The sequence below is a fragment of the Oncorhynchus nerka genome, linkage group LG8 (genome assembly GCF_034236695.1).
Source record: "Oncorhynchus nerka isolate Pitt River linkage group LG8, Oner_Uvic_2.0, whole genome shotgun sequence".
NCBI lineage: Eukaryota > Metazoa > Chordata > Actinopteri > Salmoniformes > Salmonidae > Oncorhynchus > Oncorhynchus nerka.
Window position 1 is genome coordinate 22,503,703 of NC_088403.1, and position 20,294 is coordinate 22,523,996.

At 43.5% G+C, this 20,294-nt stretch overlaps 2 protein-coding genes, 1 non-coding gene and 1 pseudogene across 5 annotated transcripts; 1 reads left to right on the plus strand and 3 right to left on the minus strand.

The window, feature by feature from the left end:
* The first annotated feature begins 430 nt into the window (after positions 1-430).
* Positions 431-501, plus strand: trnae-uuc (transfer RNA glutamic acid (anticodon UUC)). Its single transcript has one exon. It is a non-coding gene; the product is annotated as a tRNA-Glu (tRNA).
* A 526-nt stretch (positions 502-1,027) lies between these two features.
* Positions 1,028-4,589, minus strand: LOC135572885 (angiopoietin-4-like). 3 transcript variants are annotated; one of them, XM_065021528.1, is made up of 7 exons: positions 3,727-4,589; positions 3,049-3,124; positions 2,927-2,954; positions 2,750-2,841; positions 2,419-2,536; positions 2,032-2,217; positions 1,028-1,829 (listed from the first exon to the last, which is right to left on the minus strand). In XM_065021528.1, the coding sequence occupies exons 2-7, from the start codon at positions 3,112-3,114 to the stop codon at positions 1,528-1,530; spliced, it is 792 nt and encodes a 263-aa protein (XP_064877600.1). In that variant the 5' UTR covers positions 3,115-3,124; positions 3,727-4,589; the 3' UTR covers positions 1,028-1,527. The 3 variants fall into 3 exon arrangements, with proteins under 3 accessions (XP_064877600.1, XP_064877599.1, XP_064877598.1); XM_065021527.1 differs by having other exon boundaries at positions 3,049-3,127; XM_065021526.1 differs by having other exon boundaries at positions 3,049-3,234.
* Positions 4,590-4,678: 89 nt separating this feature from the next.
* Positions 4,679-12,360, minus strand: LOC115122256 (protein adenylyltransferase SelO-1, mitochondrial-like; annotated as a pseudogene).
* Positions 12,361-18,266: 5,906 nt separating this feature from the next.
* LOC135572763 (tetraspanin-7-like) lies at positions 18,267-19,376 on the minus strand. Its single transcript, XM_065021195.1, has one exon. The coding sequence runs from the start codon at positions 19,347-19,349 to the stop codon at positions 18,267-18,269; it is 1,083 nt and encodes a 360-aa protein (XP_064877267.1). The 5' UTR covers positions 19,350-19,376.
* Between the last annotated feature and the right edge of the window lie 918 nt (positions 19,377-20,294).

Here is a 20,294-nt window from a genome sequence, read left to right on the forward strand (position 1 = left end):
TGACTCAAACCTAAGTGTATGTAAATTCCAACTTCAACTGTTCATGGAAGGTAACATTAGTCTGATGGCAACATATCCAGCCATTTTACCTTTAGTAGAGGTAGTGATGTAACAGAGGCTAAAAAGGAGGATCTTCACAACCATAAGGAACAGCCAATGCAGGCATTAAAGACACAAATCAACCTTATAAAGCCATAATTAAAATTCAATACCTGTGTAATCAGCAGGAATGTTAGTTTCAGGGAGTAACTTTGGATCTTTGCTATAGATTTGCTATGGCTCTTTGTCAGTCCATTTAGTCCTCATTCTGGGTTATCCTGGGTTAATACCTCAATATAATACTTCCATATATATATATATATAGTATGTGTGGCACAGGAGGCTGCTGAGGGGAGAACGGCTCATAATAATGGCTGGAATGCAGCAAGTTGAGTGGCTCAGTTGGTAGAGCATTGGTGCTTTCAACGCCAGGGTTGTGGGTTCGATTCCCACGGGGAACCAGTAAGGAGAAGTAGTAAGTAATGTATGCAGTCACTTCCCTTCTCTGCTGTCTGGGGAGGTTCCCATTGCTTGGAAGGCAGCCATGGTTTGTCCTGAGATCAAGCTGATCCTAACTGTTCTAGGCTTATTTCTATTTTTCCCTGTTAATCAAAAGTGTTGGAAAAACTTGTTAATAATCAACTGACTGGCTTTCTTGATGTCTATAGTATTCTCTCTGGTATGCAATCTGGTTTCCCGCTCAGGTTATGGATGTGTCACTGCAACCTTCAATGTCCTCAATGATGTCACCATAAAAAAAAATGTAGCAATGTTTAACAAAGTTAAAGGTCCATCATCAATCAAAGTTAGAAACCAGGTTTCTAGGGTAGGAGAACAACAAACCTATTTACTGTATGATGAGAAACCATGAATGATTTAATATGCAATTAGTACAACTTCTATTTCTCTATAAACACAGAGCTTTGAATGTGTGAATACAAGCCAAATGAATGGCCTCTGAACATTATTGAATATGTTTGTGCTAAACAAATGTTCAAAAATTCATTTTATTTAAAAATGCATGCAATATCAACATTCTACAATATGAATTGTCAAACTGTGATGAAACTTCAGAAGTTAGATGTAGAATTGTTACAGTGTAACAAATAACTTCAAGGTATTTTCTCTTCACTGAAAACATAACTCATTGTAGACTTTAGAGGGTAAAAAAGTGTAAAAAATGTATATTTTCTATTTCTGTCACTTACATGTTGGCTCTGACTTATGCACCATGATATAATACAACAAAGCAAATGGGATAAGCAAATAGTGTGTTGATTGCACAACAGATCCAAATAAACAGACCATTCAAGCTAAGCAATATGGCACGATATGCAGGCATCACTCCATGGAACACATAGCTGTGTGTGTTCCTGTTATTTCAATGGTTTCCTCTACTCATGCCCACTAATGTGGCTCAGACCGGTGGTCATAAATCAAAGGAGACATAGGCCTAGGAAACCATTTCAGATGTATTGAGACGTGGCCTCACACAGACTTGATCATCATGCGGCTCGCTCGGGCCGAGTATGGAGCAGGTCCTTTCCAGGTCTCCCAGTGGAGGCCGGAGGCCCAGCCGATGTGTTCGCCGGCGGGGTGCCAGTCTCCGTTCAGGCTGGCAGAGCCACAGCGACTGTACCACCACCCTCCTCCTCCCTCCGAGAAGCTGCACGTGTTCTCGGCGATGTCTCCAAAGATGCAGGGTGAGCAGCCGTCGTTGTCCTTGTCGGTTGTGCTGAAGCCAAAGCCATTCTGGTCAATGCCGGCGTATTTCCCACGGATGGCATCACCTACGGAGAGACAGGGAGTGATGCAGAGAGAATACATCAGTTCTACTTCACTCTTGATTATATTGACTTCCAAAGTATACACCATTTATAAATATCAACCCAGAATACATATCATATGACATATGTGATGTGTAATGGTCCCATGCTGCCACCAAATGTGAAATAACTATAACACTGAAGTAACAAATATGACCACTGTTACCTGCGTTGCCCCTGTAGGCTCCAACGTTCAGCTTATAGGCCTCCTTTTCCGTGCCCAGACGGAAGTCACTGTACTCAGCGAAGGCAGTGCCCCCTTCAAAGTCCCACAGGTCGACCCGCATGGTCGAGCTCCGCTCCCTGCCCTTTGTTAGAGCAAACACCTTACTCAGACCCAGCCAGTGGTCCTCTAGGAAACAACAGGGCAGAGAACTGAATTGAGAAGAGAAAAACGGACAGTATAGGGAAACCTCTATAAGTTGCCTTAGAGGTAAACATTATTATAGACAAAAATGTATTTAAATTTGGCCAACATTGGCTCAGCAAAGTACACAGTTTACAGTATTAGTTGCTGGTGAAATGTGAGGTGCTCAGAGGGACCCTTCATTACTCCGTAGATGCCCAAAGCCTTGTTTGTACACTGCCCACTTCCGGTTGAAAAGAACCTCTGCCCCGGTGCGCCTTTGAAAGACTGTCCAGCCTCCGTCTGCCAGCATCTCACAATACACCTGTATACAACATCAATGTACTTTTGAATCAAGAAATCGTTTTTTTGTGAACAAAAACTGTCCAAGAATGGAACTCTGTAGAACTTCAGTAAATCTTGCAAGCCTGGCGACACCAACATTCCATAGCTAAGCTTTACTTCCCCTGTGTGGCTGTGTAACCAAATGACAACTGTAGATATAGTACCTGGCCTATATATTTCGATGTTTCCATACCTTAAAGGGGGATCTGACTCCCGCAGGCTGAATGACATACACTCCACTGGTGGCTCGAGGGGAGAGAGTTTTGATCTGTGTGCAATCTGTCCCTGAAACAAGCAAACACACATGTACATACAGTACATGAACTCTTCTTTCCAATGTAAGTGATAAAAATAAAAAACTAAGACTTACCTTGAACAACTAAAGTTGTTTTCTGGCCCTGTACAAAACCAGCAGATAAGTAATGGTTACTCCCAGGTTTAAAGGAATAACATGTTTCTCTGTTTATCAGTGCTGACTGACTGTATATTTACCTGAGTCTGGTCAGTGAGGCTGATGAGACAGACAACCAGTCCACAAAAAAATATCCTATTCCACATTTTGTCAAATCTTCTGAGAGGGAGAGATGAAAATGTCATTTTAGTTACTTTTTCTTCTGCTGTTTCCTTATTATCCCTGTGTGACCCAACGTTGTAAAAATGCAATGTTTCCTACAGGTCCTAAACAGAAAAGTCATGTCAAACATGGATAATATCCTTAGACCCAGATCTATCTCTTAGTAGTATTCAGTGTGTGTTAGTATGATTATTGTGCCATCAGTAACCTGTCCACATCTGAAACCACACTGGTCCCCTACACAAGCACACATTTGTTGTAGGCCATTCTTGCAAGTAAATTACTTTTTCTGTCTCCTCTAAAATGTAGTGATTATATAGAAATCCAAAAACTGAGAAACAGACATTCTGAGCCAGAGCTACTGTACTTTTGTTACAAAACTCAAGCATTCGGAGAGAACTTGAAACATCACCATATCCACTCCATTAATAACAAAACAGTAAACACCATACATACATACATGTACCCAAATAAGGGAAAAATTATATATGATTTTTTGTTATGCTGCCGTCATTAGACATTCCACACAGGATAAATATTATAATCGCAAATTTGAAATTGCCATCGGGTGATTCACATATGTAGAGAGAACCTACCTCCGCCCGTGTATTCCTTTATGGTGTATTGTCTACGACCAGTCAGTTTAGAGAGGATTTCCTATTTATAAGCCTATTTATTGACTCAAGCACCGCCTACTGTACACACTCCGACTCCACGTTTCCAGTTTAGTGTTGTCAGATGCCTCTAAGTATCACAGACAGGGCTCACAGACAGTGAGTTTTCACTTAGGGACCAATGGTAGGATCTAAAATGTGCAAACTCCTCCCAACCGGGGCACCGGGCCATGCAAAAGAAACTTGTCCATAGTGTTGTTGCGGAAAACCACTCCCCCACACCGTGCTTGTGCTAATGTTATTGTGGGCGATCCCTGTTACTCAGAGCCCTCACTCCAAAGCAAACACTCTTGACATTCCAATACTGGACTTTACAGGAAATTACGAACAGCCAGGAATACACACAGCACAGTCCAATGAACAAGAAATCAAAATAAAAGTATGGACACTCTTGTTACCAACTCCATATGTGTTTATCTCTCAAATATCTTTAGATATATCCTATTCAAAAACAATTGCAGTGTTTCAAAATGAATTGTTTTCTAACTACTAGCGCCACCCTCTGGTCCAGGTAAGAACAACCATTGGATAGGAGAACTACAGGATTAAAATGAATAAAACCAGGAAACACCTGTAGTACTCTACTTGATTTATGTAACAAGGCTATGGCCTTAACTCTAGGTTCACTCTACCACAGTACATGTGTTAGACTGTCGCTTGAGGGTTGGTTGTAGCAATCAGGACAGTCAAATCAAGCCCTCTTATGATAACACTAAGTGAGGATAATAAAATGTGGCACATTGGCTGTGTACTGAGCACTGTCCTGTATGTACTATCAATATGAAACAAACGTACAGCAATATCTACATTCTGAAAAGACGTGAAAAAGCTCATCGCAATCAAATCCAGAAGAATTTAAAGATACAGCTGGATATAAAGTAGTGATAGGTTTATTAATGTTTGCTGTTTTGACAGAGTAACATGGTACAGCAAGTTATCAATAAGCAATTCCAAACCTGCTGTACATAAAACTTTGCACACATATTTTTTAAATGCACATCGAAGTTCAGAACAAATTCCTTTTAAAGCATTTTTTTCGCACTTTCAACACATCACATAATATACATGAACATAACATTGTGTGAAACCTTACCTCTTGTATTAAGATGTATTATTAAGATATACATTTTATTTATGGATTCAAGAGATTGTGTGTAGATGGTCTTCATCTTAGAACAGTGGTTAAAAACTATTTGTGGGTGTTAGTAAGATGATCAATGATTATGTTTCTGAATGTATGAGTATTTTATATCTCTTCAATCATGCATGCACTACATGCTGTGTGTGAAATAATCTAAATACATGCAAAACTCAAGTGTGTGTGTGTGTATAGACACACAGCCAGGGTGCTCCTGGTCTCTCCAACACAGACAGGTCACTGACTGATTACCTGAGTCTTCATTCACCATCAGTTTATTCTACTGATTGACATCCAGGAGCACTCTGAACTACCTCCCTTGACATTAACCCAACTGACCCAGAACAAAGAGCAGGGTTCTATCTTTGAAAAGCGGAATGGACCTAGAACAGTGCCCTGAGGAACACCATCTACATCTTTCTCCACTGTCAGTTGAGTTTTGGGGTCAGGGAGACACTATGACGATCAGGTGACACAGATCTCTCGTGCCCACACAGGAGGCTTGCTGTCATATGGGACACAATTTTGGTTTCCATCTGTCCTCCCCTCGTCCTTCCTTCCATCTTTGTCTTTCTCCATCCCTTTCTGGTACCTCTCTCCAAATGTTTTAGGCCCACTAGGTAGTTCTGACTCAGGATAGGCACAGTAGGGGTTCTCTAGAACTTTTAGAACTCTGCGGACCTGAGAGATTGAACAAGAGTTGATTTAACATAATGAGCAATGATATACAGGGTTGGGTATTAACGGATTACATGTAACAGGGATGACGTAATTAGACCACAAAAATGAAGTAACTAATCAACCCAGATTACATTTAAAAAATAATAATCGGATTACAGTTAGTTTTAACAGCTGATTACATTTTGGATTACTTCAACTAACATCAAGATGTGAGCTGCATATGTTTGCACACTGAAGTAGCAGGTTTTTACATTTTAAGCAGACGCTCTTATCCAGAGTGATTTACAGGAGCATAATAGGGTGAAGTGTCTTGCTCAAGGGCACATCAGAATTTTCACCCAGTTGGCTCGTGGATTATAACCAGCGACCTTTCGATTACTAGCACAATATTCTTAACTGCTAGGCTACCTGCCATTACACAACCCGGAAGTCACCTTTCAGTGGGAATGGAAGCTTTTCCTAGCCGTTTTAATATATTTTAAATCTCAAACGGCCAAGTTCTCTCCTTTTTTTAAACTAAAATCATCAGACCCCCACTTACTGAAAACTGAATCATCCAAAATTTAATCAGGATCTCTGGGTCAAAATTTATTTTTTTGGTTAGTCAACATAGCTCCATTCTGTTCATTTCCCAAGTACTGGAATGACACATGACAAATCAGCTGCTTACTCAGCTAAACTTCTAGTTTCAGTAGAAATGAGTACACTAAAATCAACCACATTCAAAGTATTTGCACAATTGATCATCCAACTCATGAAATAATCAGATTACTCCTGGATCTGTTACATCTGTCTATTGACGTCTTTATCATAGTAGACTGTTATGGGTCAGATATTCAGATGAACATTTCCTCTTTTACTGGCCATGATCTGCTTGGTGGCTGGGTGGAGTAGGCCCATTGCACAACCAAAGAATGAGTGTTGGGAATGCTTTCCTTGGAACCTGACAGTGCAGCTGACCTGTTAGCAGTGATGCCATTTCATCAAGAAGAGGCATAAGGCAGCTGAACCAGCACTTGCCTAAAGATATCTGCAGCATAAACTGACGAGATAGATGCTGGCTAACCAAATAATATTTTCCAAAAGAAATCAGATTATTTTCATCCATATTGGGTGACCGTTTAGAATTTACAGCACTTTTTGTACATAGTCCATTTTTGGGGGCCAAAAGTATTGGAACAAATTCACTTAAATGTGTAGTATAAGTTTAGTATTTGGTCCCATATTCCTAGCAAGGAATATTCCTAGCAATGTCACTGTCCCAATACTTTTGGAGCTCACTGTATACTGTAATATAACAACAAACAGAAAGTTCAACAACAAAAATATTCACCATGTGTTGATAGCTGCAGTGTATTTAGTAGATGCAACATGTCAATTCTATACCTCTGAGAAGTCTCCATTTTCAGCAGCCTGTATTGCATTCTGGGCAATGTAGTTGCGGAGCACCACGCGTGGGTTGGTGCTGTCCATCACACGGATCCTCTCTTCCTCTATGGTACACACCTCCCTCGCTCCATCACACTCCTTCACCAACCGCTTCCTGGGTCATCATACACACACGGGGGGATGATGTAAACCATGATTACAACGTGAAACAGAGGAGGTTGGTGAGGGGAGGACAGCTCATAATAATTAATAGAATGGAGCGAATGGAATGGTATAAAACACATAGAAAACAGGTGTTTGATGTGTTTGAGACCATTCCATTTATTCTGTTCCAGCCATTACTATGAGCCCGTCCTCCCAATTTAAAGTGTCACCAGCCACCACTGGCGTCAAACAATACCAAGAAAGTATGGATCAATTCATATATGCTTTGGTATGCAGGAAGCATGCTATTTCTTTAATCAATAACCAAGTAAGTAGTTTTGATTGTGTAGGATCCTCGATCTGGCATCTCCTAACTAACCAACCTGTACTGACTGATCCAGCGTAGCCAATCCTCTCTCTGCTTTGCCCTCAGCTCGTCCTGATTGGTGCTCAGCAGCTCCTTCAGTCTGTCCATCTTCTCCAGCTGATGGGCCACCTCTGGTCGGTCTGCCACCAGGCCAAACATGGCTGGGTTGGTCTGGGCCATAGAGAGGACCATAGCCAGTTCACTGTGTGCATAGGGAGTCAAGAGAGGTAAACACTGAGACTAAGGGGCTAGATTGAAAACAGCTAGGAGAATGGGCAACATAGTGCTAGTTAGCTAATTACTTGGTGATAACTATATGAATACATACACTGAGGTGCTATATCTGACATACTTACATTAGCATGTTTAGCTAATATTGCTAGCTACCTACTTAACCACAGATAATAAAAATGTATAGCAACCTTAAACAAGTCATTCTGCACTAAAACAGCTTTAACTTACAGATTGTCCTTGTATGATTTTTCTCCAAATCGCTGATTGCACATCAAGGGAACACAACAAAGGATGATATTAGGAACCACAACATCTTGCAAACATGTGATTAGGAACATTTCTGAGAACATTTGTTAGGTTAATCTACTGTAAAGCCCAGTCATTTGGGGTTTGTGTGTGAATGAAAATGAGGGGATCACAGTGGATTGGTTGGTGGCAGAATTGTTGAAGTCAATTCCTTCCAAGTTAACCTCAATGCATGTTGTAGAGCATTTACATGTGTACATCTTGCATTTCCAATCCTGTGAACTGTGAATTAAAACAGAGTTTCTGATCACTAAAGATCATATTTAGGTTTCCTGTGATGGAGGACTAGCCTCCAGGTGGGCCACACCACTGTACCCCCCCTCACCGGGGCTCCATGGTGGGCTTGTTGGCCACCTTAAGCTCCTCCAGGGAGACACACTGCTCCAGGAGAAGGTCCACCACCGGGCCCCCTGTGGCCCCCTTCCCCTCCCCCACCAAAGGGCAGGACACGCCACTCAGCAAGCGGAAGGTGTTGGTGAAGTCTGCTCCTGTGAGAGTGAAAGAGAGAGGGGGGACTTTAAATGTTTGGTTGCTGGTTCAAATAACTTGTTGTGCAGAGTTAGTCCTCTCTGTTCATACAGGTACATTATGCCTGTTTTCTGCACAGTTTGTCCCATCCCTCTCCCCATACCTGTGTTGTGCATGAGCTGCAGCAGCTCAGAGACAAGCTCCTGGTCCTCTGGTTCCTTCCGCCTCAGTAGGCCCAGCTTCCTCCTCATGTTGGCCAGGTAGAGGGTCTCATAGAGGGGCATGAACTCATCAAGGATGGCCCCTGCCTGGGATGCATGGAGCTCAGAGCCCAGGGCCTCAGCCAGACGAGCCAGGTTCCAACGGCACACGGACGGCTGGGCTTGGTATGAGTAGCGCCCCCTCCGGTCCGAGGCGTTGCACACAAACTCTGGGTCGAATCTGGAAGATGGGAAGAGATATGGAGTGTTTACCAATAAGCCCTTATGATTAATCGATTACGTACCGTATAGAACTTCACAAATTGCATTTTGTTAGCAAAAATATATAACAAATTTTAACTCTGTTCTTTCTACCTAATAATACTGTATATTCAGATTTCCTATAAGTTATTTTGTGAGTTATGCACAGCAAGAGTGATACAAGAATCCATTTCCTGAATTAATATGTTTTGATGTCAATAGGATCTTGAGGTTCCTGTTGAAAGGGGAAGTGAGGCAGATGTACCTGTCTATGAAGCCAAAGGGGCCGTAATCCACAGTAAGTCCCAATATGCTCATGTTGTCTGTGTTGAGGACACCATGACAGAAACCAACACATTGCCACTGGGCCACCAGACGAGCCGTCCGCACTGTCACCTGGGAACACAAGGGGGCGCCACAGAGCAGGTCTACAAATTAATGTAATTTTGTCACAGTGTGTACTTAAGGTGAAATGTATTCACCCTGTTTAGTTTATGTACAGCGCTAGAGAATAATTTTAGAATATTAGCAATGTCCCTCTGGTACCGTTGTTCATATTGATAATAAGTAACAATCTCATATTTATCATAAGAGTAGAAATACAAAGGGTAGTACAGTTGTCGTATAGTGCTACAGGCACTTCACGTTGAAACTGAAGTTTCAGTGTAGGCTATACCTCTTTGAAAAATGCTGTGTTCCTCTCTTTGCGGTTGCTGTGGCATCGTTGGATGTCAGGGTAAAAGGTGTCAATGACGTAGTCCACTAGCTGAGCCCGAATGTCGTGGCGCCCTGGACTGGGACCCTGTCGGCCTGAAAACTCATCCCGAGACTGAAAGATCTCAAAGGACCCGAACCTGCACAAGAAAGTCAGCATTCAGTACCAAAAGCAGAGTTCATGGCTAGTCAGCTAGTCAGTCAGCTAGTCAGTCAGTCAGCTAGTCAGTCAGTCAGCTAGTCAGTCAGCTAGTCAGTCAGTCAGCTAGTCAGCCAGCCAGCTGGTCACCTACATCCCGATGCTGTTAAATGAATGATTTTCCTTGTTTTCTTTCACCTATGACCCTGGTACCCCACATACAGTAAGAAAGCTATCACAGTAATATAATATGGCCATATTCAATGGATTACCCTCTCTACCACTGAGAACTTGACAAGGGAGAGAAATATTGTATAAATTCATCCATTCACCTTCCTACTGTGGTCATCTTGAAGGAAAGGAGACAAGGAATGGAGGCCATTTATACATATATTGTAAGTGAGAGGAAGAGGGGAATCACCAATAACCGTTCACCTGATGAAGGAGGGGGCGATGCGCAGGACCACTGAACACCTCTCCGGGCGGCGCCGGCCATTGTTGAGGGGGTCTCTGTTGACATAGAGGTCTGATGTAACCAGAGACGCGGCACGGGTGGTGGGGATGCCCAGAGCGGCCATGGCCTCGCTGCACAGGAACTCCCGGATGCTGGAACGAAGGACCTTCCGTCCGTCTGACTCTCTGGTGGGAAGAGAGAAGAGAAGAGGAGAGAGGAGGAGAGAAGAGGAGAGAGGAGGAGAGAAGAGGAGAGAAGAGAGGAGGAGAGAAGAGGAGAGAAGAGGAGAGGAGAGGAGAGAAGAGGAGAGAGGAGGAGAGAAGAGGAGAGAGGAGGAGAGAAGAGGAGAGAAGAGGAGAGAAGAGGAGAGAGGAGGAGAGAAGAGGAGGAGAGAAGAGGAGAGGAGAGGAGAGAGGAGGAGAGAAGAGGAGAGAAGAGGAGAGAGGAGGAGAGAAGAGGAGGAGAGAAGAGGAGAGGAGTACAACCATTACATGGATTAGGAATAATAAGGATACGATTATAAATGGTCCTCTTGCCAGGTAATAGTACTACCAACTGTACTGACCAACTTTTGTTTGAAATTAGTTATTTTTACAGTTCAGTGAGGCCTATTTTTACAGAGTAGTTCAGCCTACATGTAACGATGTAAAGGAATTGTGATTCTACGCGACTACATGCACATGATAGCTGTGAAACGAAGGTCAAGTGTGACCAAAAGGTGTGTTGGTCCCAGAATCAATTATGAGTGATAGCTATCTGAAATTCACAAGAGTTTTATTCTTTGAGCAAAAGTCTTGTGTGCATGCAAATTGGTACAAATCAAATAGAAGTAGACCTACTCAAGCAGTAGTACCAATCACTAGGTGGGCCTGACACAATTCAGATGACTGTGCATTGTTTAGCAATGCAGAAGGTGTTGAAGTGTGCCAAGAAGTTGATCTCTTAAGCAGCTCTGTAGCTGTTGTGTAATTGTATCACATGGCTCTAATCTAGACATGGGAGACTTGGCTGGGATGCCAGATCCATTGAGTCAGCAAATGCCTATTGTGTGCCTGTGCATATGGACGAACATTCTGGAACATACCCCTACATTCCAAAGGGCGTGTTTACAGACTTCCAAAAGTATGTCCTAGTTAGCCTACTGCTAAATAAGAGCATATATGTACACAGGTCTAGTGAATTACTAACAAAGAGTGCAAAGGGAAGAGTACATACAACGAACATTAACCTCCTAAAATTAAGCATAGAGCCTAGGTTGTAAATCATACTACTGTTAAAGTGTGTGAAGTAGGCCTATCGTAGGCTAATTGTCGGTTGTGATAGGTTTATTCAAAAACGCGGACCTTCTTTGAAAACCTATTAGGCTTAGGCAGCTAGACTATTCAAAACGTAGGTCAAAAATAAAAGCTGTTACCTGGAGTAAGGTGTGACACCTGCACCCTTCACCTGTATTTCCCATCGCCCACATGGGTTGTCACGCTGCATGGAACCGAGTTGGTCCGCAGGTGCTTCCACCTCGCCAAGGTAACACACCGCCCCATCACCCAGCTGTCCGGCAAATAGTCCAAACTGATGACCGCAGTAACAATGCGCAGCCGGCTCCGAGCCCGGTAAAACTTTAGAACCGCTCAAATATTCTGGACCAAGCAAGTCGTGAAATATTTCCTTATCATCTAGCCCAAGCAGAGCGAGTGCTGGTCCGGATACTGCCACGAAAGTGGGGTTGACAAGAGGTTGTGGTTGGACGCGGGAGAAGCATGCTCCGCTCACCGTTCGTGACCCTGGTTCTTCGGAGGAGTCGAGTGGAAGTTTTTTCAGCGCGACATTGTTGAAAGGTAGGCGCTCGAGAGATGAGGATGCAGAGCCCTCCGAGTCCATGCCGACAGTGACCACTATAGTGGTCAACAGAGGTCGAGTCGGCCAGTTAGTCGTGCCCCGCACAAAACAAGTGCTCTATAATCCACTCACAGATTTAGCCTATGGCAAATCTCACACTGACTGGATCATGGTGCAAAACAGTGAGTAGAGTTTTTATTAGTGCACTATTCAAAACCAGCCTACATAGAAAGTCATTAAAAGTTTCAATTTTACTCACTTGAATGTTGTCATCATGGTCATGTGACATCCCTCTAGTCTATTTTGCCTTGGTTGAACCAAATTGGGAATGTTAATTGCCCGATGGAGTGGGCTACAATGTTCAAAGAAAGTATTATTGTACAGTGAGCTTTCAAAGTGTGTGTGCAAGTAAGGTTTGCCTTCCTATATGTGTGTGTGTGTGTGGTTAATTGCCAATAAAATAGACCAGGGCACATTATTGCTTCCTTGTGCAGGAGATCTTATCACCCCTGTCTTGGTTTGAAATGAGATGTCATACAGGTACCCATAATTCAACACTGTGACTGTGTCTGGCCAGAGAGGCCCAGGCAGAATCGACCATTCCCGATGCAGAAGATTTAATACTTGGGTTCAGTTCCAGCACTGGTCCTGGTCATAAAATAAACCCAGCTAGCATCCAAGGCTTTTAAAATGCAGATGGAAGCGCTGTGCCTGCCAATCTGAGAAGCTGGTGATACATTTGGCAGTTTATATCTTAAAAGAGGAAGCACTGGGGAAGGACTCCCTGGATTCGTTTTTGGGCAAAATAGTGGAATATGAGAGACTAGTCAAGGACCATATCACCTCCACCCTACCTGACACCCTAGACCCATTCCAATTTGCTTACTGCCCCAATAGGTTCACAGATGACGCAACCACACTGCCCTAACCCATCTGGACAAGAGGAATACTTATGTGAGAATGCTGTTCATCGACGACAGCTCAGCATTTAACACCATAGTACCTTCCAAACTCATCAAGCTCGAGACCCTGGGTCTCGACCCCGCCCTGTGCAACTGGGTACTGGACTTCCTGATGGGCCGCCCCCAGGTGGTGAGGGTAGGTAATAGAGGTCGACCGATTATGATTTTTCGACGCCGATTTATTGGAGGACCAAAAAAGCCGATACCGATTAATCAGCCAATTTTTAAAAATGTATTTTATTTTATTTGTAATAATGACAATTACAACAATACTGAATGAACACTTATTTTAACTTAATATAATACATCAATAAAAATCCATTTAGCCTCAAATAAATAATGAAACATGTTCAATTTGGTTCAAATAATGCAAAAACAAAGTGTTGGAGAAGTAAAAGTGCATTATGTGCCGTGTAAAAAAGCTAACGTTTGAGTTCCTTGCTCAGAACAAGAGAACATATGAAAGCTGGTGGTTTCTTTTAACATGAGACTTCAATATTCCACGGTAAGAGGTTTTAGGTTGTAGTTAATATAGTATTTATAGGACTATTTCTCTCTACCATTTGTATTTCATATACCTTTGACTATTGGATGTTCTTATAGGCACTTTAGTATTGCCAGTGTAACAGTATAGGTTCCGTCCCTCTCCTCGCCCCTACCTGGGCTCGAAACCAGGAACACATCGACAACAGCCACATTCGAAGCAGCGTTACCCATCGCTCCACAAAAGCCGCGGCCCTAGCAGAGCAAGGGGAATAACTACTCCAAGTCTCAGAGCGAGTGACGTTTGAAACGCTATTAGCGTGCACCCCGCTAACTAGCTCGCCATTTCACATCGGTTAAACCAGCCAGTAGGCTGATAGGCTTGAAGTCATAAACAGAGCTGTGCTTGCAAAGAGCTGCTGGAAAAAGCGCTGTTTGAATGAATGCTTACAAGCCTGCTGCTGCCTACCATCGCTCAGTCAGACTGCTCTATCAAATATCAAATCATAGACTTAATTATAACATAATAACACACAGAAATACAAGCCTTTGGTCATTAATATAGTCGAATCCGGAAACTATCATTTCGAAAACAAAACGTTTATTATTTCAGTGAAATACGGAACCATTCGGTATTTAATCTAACAGGTGGCATCTTAAGTCTAAATATTCTTGTTACATTGTACAACCTTCAATGTTATGTCATAATTACGTAAAATTCTGGCAAATTAGTTCGCAATGAGCCAGGCTGCCCTAACTGTTGCATATACCCTGACTGCGTGCAATGAACGCAAGAGAAGTGACACAATTTCACCTGGTTAATATTGCTTGCTAACCTGGATTTCTTTAAATATGCAGGTTTAAAAATATATACTTCTGTGTATTGATTTTAAGAAAGGCATTGGTGTTTAAATAAAGGTGTAAAAAAAATTGGGCAAAATCGGCATCCAAAAATACCGATTTCCGATTGTTATAACTTGTAATCGGCCCTAATTAATCGGCTATTCCGATTAATCGGTCGACCTCTAGGAGGTAACAACATCTCCACCCCGCTGATCCTCAACACTGGGAACCGACAAGGGTGCGTTCTGAGCCCTCTCCTGTACTCCCTGTTCACCCACGACTGTGTGGCCATGCACGCCTCCAACTCAATCATTAAGTTTGCAGACGACACTACAGTGTTAGGCTTGATTACCAATAACGACAAGACGGCCTACAGGGAGGAGGTGAGGGCCCTCTGATTGTGGTGTCAGGAAAATAACCTCACACCCAATGTCAACAAAACAAAGGAGATGATCGTGGACTTCAGGAAACCGCAGAGTGAGTACCCCCCCTATCCACATTGACATGACAGTATTGGAGAAGGTAGTAAGTTTTAAGTTCCTCGGCGTACACATCACGGACAAACTGAATTGGTCCACCCACAGAGACAGTGTGGTGAAGGCGCAGCAGCGCCTCTTCAACCTCAAGAGGCTGAAGAAATTCGGCTTGTCACCAAAAGCACTCACAAACTTTTACAGATGCACAATCGAGAGCATCCTGTCGGGCTGTATCACCGCCTAGTACGGCAACTGCTCCGCCCACAACCGTAAGGCTCTCCAGAGGGTAGTGAGGTCTGCACAACGCATCACCGGGGGCAAACTACCTGCCCTCCAGGACACCTACACCACCCGATGTCACAGGAAGACCATAAATATCATTAAGGACAACAACCACCCGAGCCACTGCCTGTTCAACATGCTATCATCCAGAAGGCGAGGTCAGTACAGGTGCACCAAAGCAGGGACCGAGAGACTGAAAAACAGCTTCTATCTCAAGGCCATCAGACTGTTAAACAGCCACCACTAACATTGAGTGGCTGCTGCCAACATACTGACTCATCTCCAGCCACTTTAATATTGGAAAAATGTATGTAAACTTTAAACAATGCCACTTAATATAATGTTTACATACCCTACATTACTCATCTCATATGTATATACTGTACTCGATACCATCTACTGCATCTTGCCTATGCCGTTCTGTACCATCACTCATTCATATATCTTTATGTACATATTATTCATCCCATTACACTTGTGTGTTTAAGGTAGTTGTTGTGAAATTGTTAGGTTAGATTACTCGTTGGTTATTACTGCATTGTCGGAACTAGAAGCACAAGCATTTCGCCACACTCGCATTAACATCTGCTAACCATGTGTATGTGACAAATAAAATTGGATTTGATTTTGACTATGGAATTTTAATCATAAAGGCTTCGTTGGAAATGTTTTACAGTATAGGCATTTGAGACAATTGGCCACTATCATGCATATTCCCATAGCTTAAATGTATACAACGGTAAGTCATATATATATATACCGTCGCAAAATACATAAAGGTTATACACTACAGATGGTTTATAAAGAGTTACAGAAACATCAACACACACTATTGTTTTCAAAGATTCCCTCAGAAGATAGTTTTGTCTTTGGAGTGTAGTTCATTACGGTAAGGAACTCACCCTCGTCCTTTCCTTTGAGTATTTTTGTGAAATGTACTTTCCAGTGAATATATTTTTATATACACAAGTTGTGTTTATCAGATTATAGCCACGTCAACATGAATAGTACAGGGGTGTCAGGTGTTTGTGCCTCGCATGTCAAGGACAACCAACAGACTGAAGTACACCCATTCTCTGTCACAAGGTATGACACAAGTCTTTTGTTCATCAGTCACGAGGTAATGTCTGTGTGTCAGGTTCACCGTCACTGATAAGCATTAGAATAGATGTTACACATAAACTGGGTGGTTTGAGCCTTGAATGCTGATTGGCTGACACGGGTGTCATAAAACATGTATTTTTACTGCTCTAATTACATTGGTAACCAGTTTGTAATAGCAATAATGCACCTCAGGGGTTTGTGGTATATGGCCAATATAACACGGCTAAGGTCTGTGTCCAGGCACTCCGCGTAGCGTCATGCATAAGAACAGCCCGTTGCCGTGGTATATTGTCCATATACCACACCCCCTCGACCTTACTGCTTAATTATAATACGTGGAACACAACACACACAACACAATTACAAGAGGAAGAGAACCAAATGCACAGTGAGTATTGGAGTGTAGAGGATAAATGGTTATCGTGAGATCACATTAGCGAATGTATTGATCCATTGGGCTGTACACAAGACATAAATTAGGAGGCGGGTGTTGAACCAGCCTATAATGGGAATAGATGTCTATTAAAAATGATTAGGGGAACAAGACATTTTGAAGTCAGTTCCCCCGCCTACAAAATCCCTATTTAATTCCTGGCTATATTGTTACTTTTTGTATGATAGACTTCCATAGGTCTGAGTTACTTGACCATGAAATGATCCTTACGTTGATTTATTTCAATGCCATTGATTATAATTATCAATCATATTCAACATAAAATCAATGTCAATTGCCATTCTTATTGCAGTTTGATGAACAACAATGCACCTTGTAAGGAATTGCGATAGTTGTACAAAAGGAATGACCGAGGTAATGATGATTTTTTTCAGGCTGTCCAGTACTGCTTCATGCTTATGTGACAGCCCAACCAATGCACTATATCTGTGTCATGCCAATGCTTTGGGACCATTACAGAATTGGTGTGTAGTTGAATTGGTGTATGCGCTAAATATAACAAAGTATTATTGTCACAGGAACTTGCAAACCGAGATCAGAAAAGGATGATACATTCCCATCAAAATACACCAAATGGAGGTATAGACATGTATCTGGTCTTTTCAAAAGCTTAACCTGACTTTATCACAAAATGTTGGGATTGTATCATCATAAAATGAACATGTATCACAAAATATAACTGCACAAACACTTAAAAAAGCAATACAAATGTATACATGGAACTAGACCTAGGGTGTGTCTGCTGTAGCAATTTGGACATTAGACATATTCCATAATGGTCAACTGACTGTCAAATATTGATATACAAGACAAAAATCACAAAACGGAAAAAGGTATAGTCAATACACTCTTAGAAAAAAAGGTGCTAGAACCTAAAAGGTTTCTTTGTCTGTCCCCATCTGTTCACTCCATGTAGAACCCTGTTCCACAGAGGGTTCTACATTGAACCCACAAGGGTTCTATCTGGAACCAAAAAGGATTTTCCTATGGGGACACCCTAAGAACCCTTTTGGAACCCTTTTTTCTAAGAGTGTATGGTCTGATCATAACAATCATACGGTTGAAATATAACAGTAAATATTACATTCCTCTGTGCCGGATTATTTACAAGAAACAACTAAATGAGTTATTATGACTTGCCAAAATAGCACAGAATAAAATAACACTTTGTTTCACTGCAAATCTTGTTAAACAGTAATTTCACACATGTATATGTACAGTGATCACATTTGTTCATGAACAGCAGGCAGTATATTTACAGTCAGTCAATGGTCGGTCTTATACAGTAAATACCTCAGGATTGTTGGTTGGAGAAAGAGATGGTGAGTGGATATGAAAAGGAGCAGGTATGTCACAGCTAACCTCGTTCTTGGATTAAAGTAGTGACAGAGTAAAAATAAATGTCCTCCATTTTCCTCTTCTACACAAAATCCCAAATGTGAAGTTCGAGGCCTTGTACAGGCCAAATGGTATATCTCTGCGATTGGTAGATCCCTAGTCAAGGTCCAGTATTGCCCACTCTCTTTATTAGTGTGCGACTGGTCGGTGTAGTCTTGGTTGCAGGCGATTAGCTAGTAGACAGGCCAGGGCAATGCCACCTATCTGGGTGAAGGCTAGCCCCAGCACGGTAGCAGCAATGTGGAAGACGTTATCATTGACGAAACTGAACACCTTCCGGAAACATCCGTGGGGATGGATTCCAGCAGCCGCCACCCCTTCACTGCCCACGGCTGGCAAGGGTCGGTTTCTGCAGCCCATGCGTTGCATACAGCAGCTGTCGGGTAGCGACACAGAGGAGCCGTTGCCCATGGGCGAGAAGGCTGCGTCCTGATTGGCCCAGTCGGAGGTTAGCCAATCACGCCAGCCCTCGGCCCCACAGCACTCTAGTGCCCTCTGCAGGCTATCCAGAGCGTTGGAGCGGCCCTCATCTTCACCATAGCCCGCCACTGCCTGCTGCAGTCCGCTACGGAACCCTCCGGCGATGTCCTCGCGGTAAAACAGGCCCGAGAGGCCGGCGGCTAGCCCTGCCATCAGTGCCGCCAACTGGATGAAGCCGTATGCCCGCAGCACAAAGGGTAGGTTGGCGGCTACTCCCAGACAGCCCAGGAAGCCCCAGGCTGTGATGGTGGCCCCCGTGGCCAGAAGGATGAGCGGGGCATTGGGGTAGCGGTTGGCCGACAGCAGCATGTAGTCGGCCAGTGATACCTGGGCCCACACGCCCAGGGTGAAGATGGCCAGACCGGCCGCCCAGAAGAGGCAGCTGAAGGCCAGCAGGGCCAGGCGCAGCAGGGGCATGACGCCCACTGGCCGGCAGCAGGGCAGGGGTCCACCCATGTGAGGAGCAGGGGGCGCCATGGAGGCCTCGGAGCACAGGGACAATGAGAGGCGCTGCAGCTGTTCCTGGTGCTCCTGGTGTTGCTGCTCCTGGAAGGGCGAGAGCATGTACCCAGGGAGTGCCGAGTGCCGCCGAAGCCCAGTAGAAGGGTTGAGGAGGCTTAGCCCTCTGGGAGAGGAGAGCGTCTGCGCCGCTAGCTGCTCACGTTCCCAGTCCACCTCTCGCCTGGGGCTCAGCCGAGCGGGCAAGGAGTCGTAGGGCAGTGCACAGCTCATGATGCCGGTTCAGGCTTTATCTACGTCCCTTTCTTGCTCACTCTCTGTTTCTCTCTCTTTTTCTTTCTCTCCTCCCGTTCTCCCTTGTTTCTCCCTATGAGGCAACCCCTCCCCCGGTTCTTTACGACTGGCTGTTAAACCACCTTCCCCACACACCCCCCTCCGTAGTCCCACTTCACAGTAAATCTCGTTGACGGAGGCGTCGTGTCGTGGTGTTATCTGCATCCGCAGCCCCCCTCTTTCTGTCTCATTTATCTGTTTATTTCGGGCATTGCTTCCACCTGCGTGGTCACCAGAGTTCCATGTCACTATGGTGAGTGCCGCATCCTCTCGCTCTATGGTCAGGGGCAGAGGTGTTTATGATGGCTTGGACTCAGAAACCACCCAGGCACCCCCTCTCTCGGTGTGGAGGAGTCACTTGTCAGGATTTTAGTGCCCACTCTGGTCGATTTGTAGCATCAACGAGCCGGCAAGAAAGTCCCCTATTCTGGTATGTCCTGTATTTTGTGAATATCATCTCAATAAGGACACATGCACTCACATGTATTATAATCTGCTGAGATAAGGCAAGTGGTCGACAAGCATTTTATGAACCAATATCAGTCCAGGACCTGTATGCACTACTGTACTTTATGGCACTTGGAATGGGATTGGATGGCAGTATAAACTAACGCAACAGGAAATGTACTAGATGTGTGTTCTGAATCTGATAAACTGTATTAGATAACGAAACACATCTGGCTACACATCCTTACATAGGCTATATAATTGTTTTGTTGACTATCAATCCCATAATATCCTGCAAAGTCCATGCAAATAGAGGTCCCGTGTGGCTCAGTTGGTAGAGAATGGTGCTTGCAACACCAGGGTTGTGTGCTTTGAATCCAAGTATAAAAAAATTTAAAAAGTTGAAGATGTGTGCTCTGGATAAGAGTGTCTGCGAAA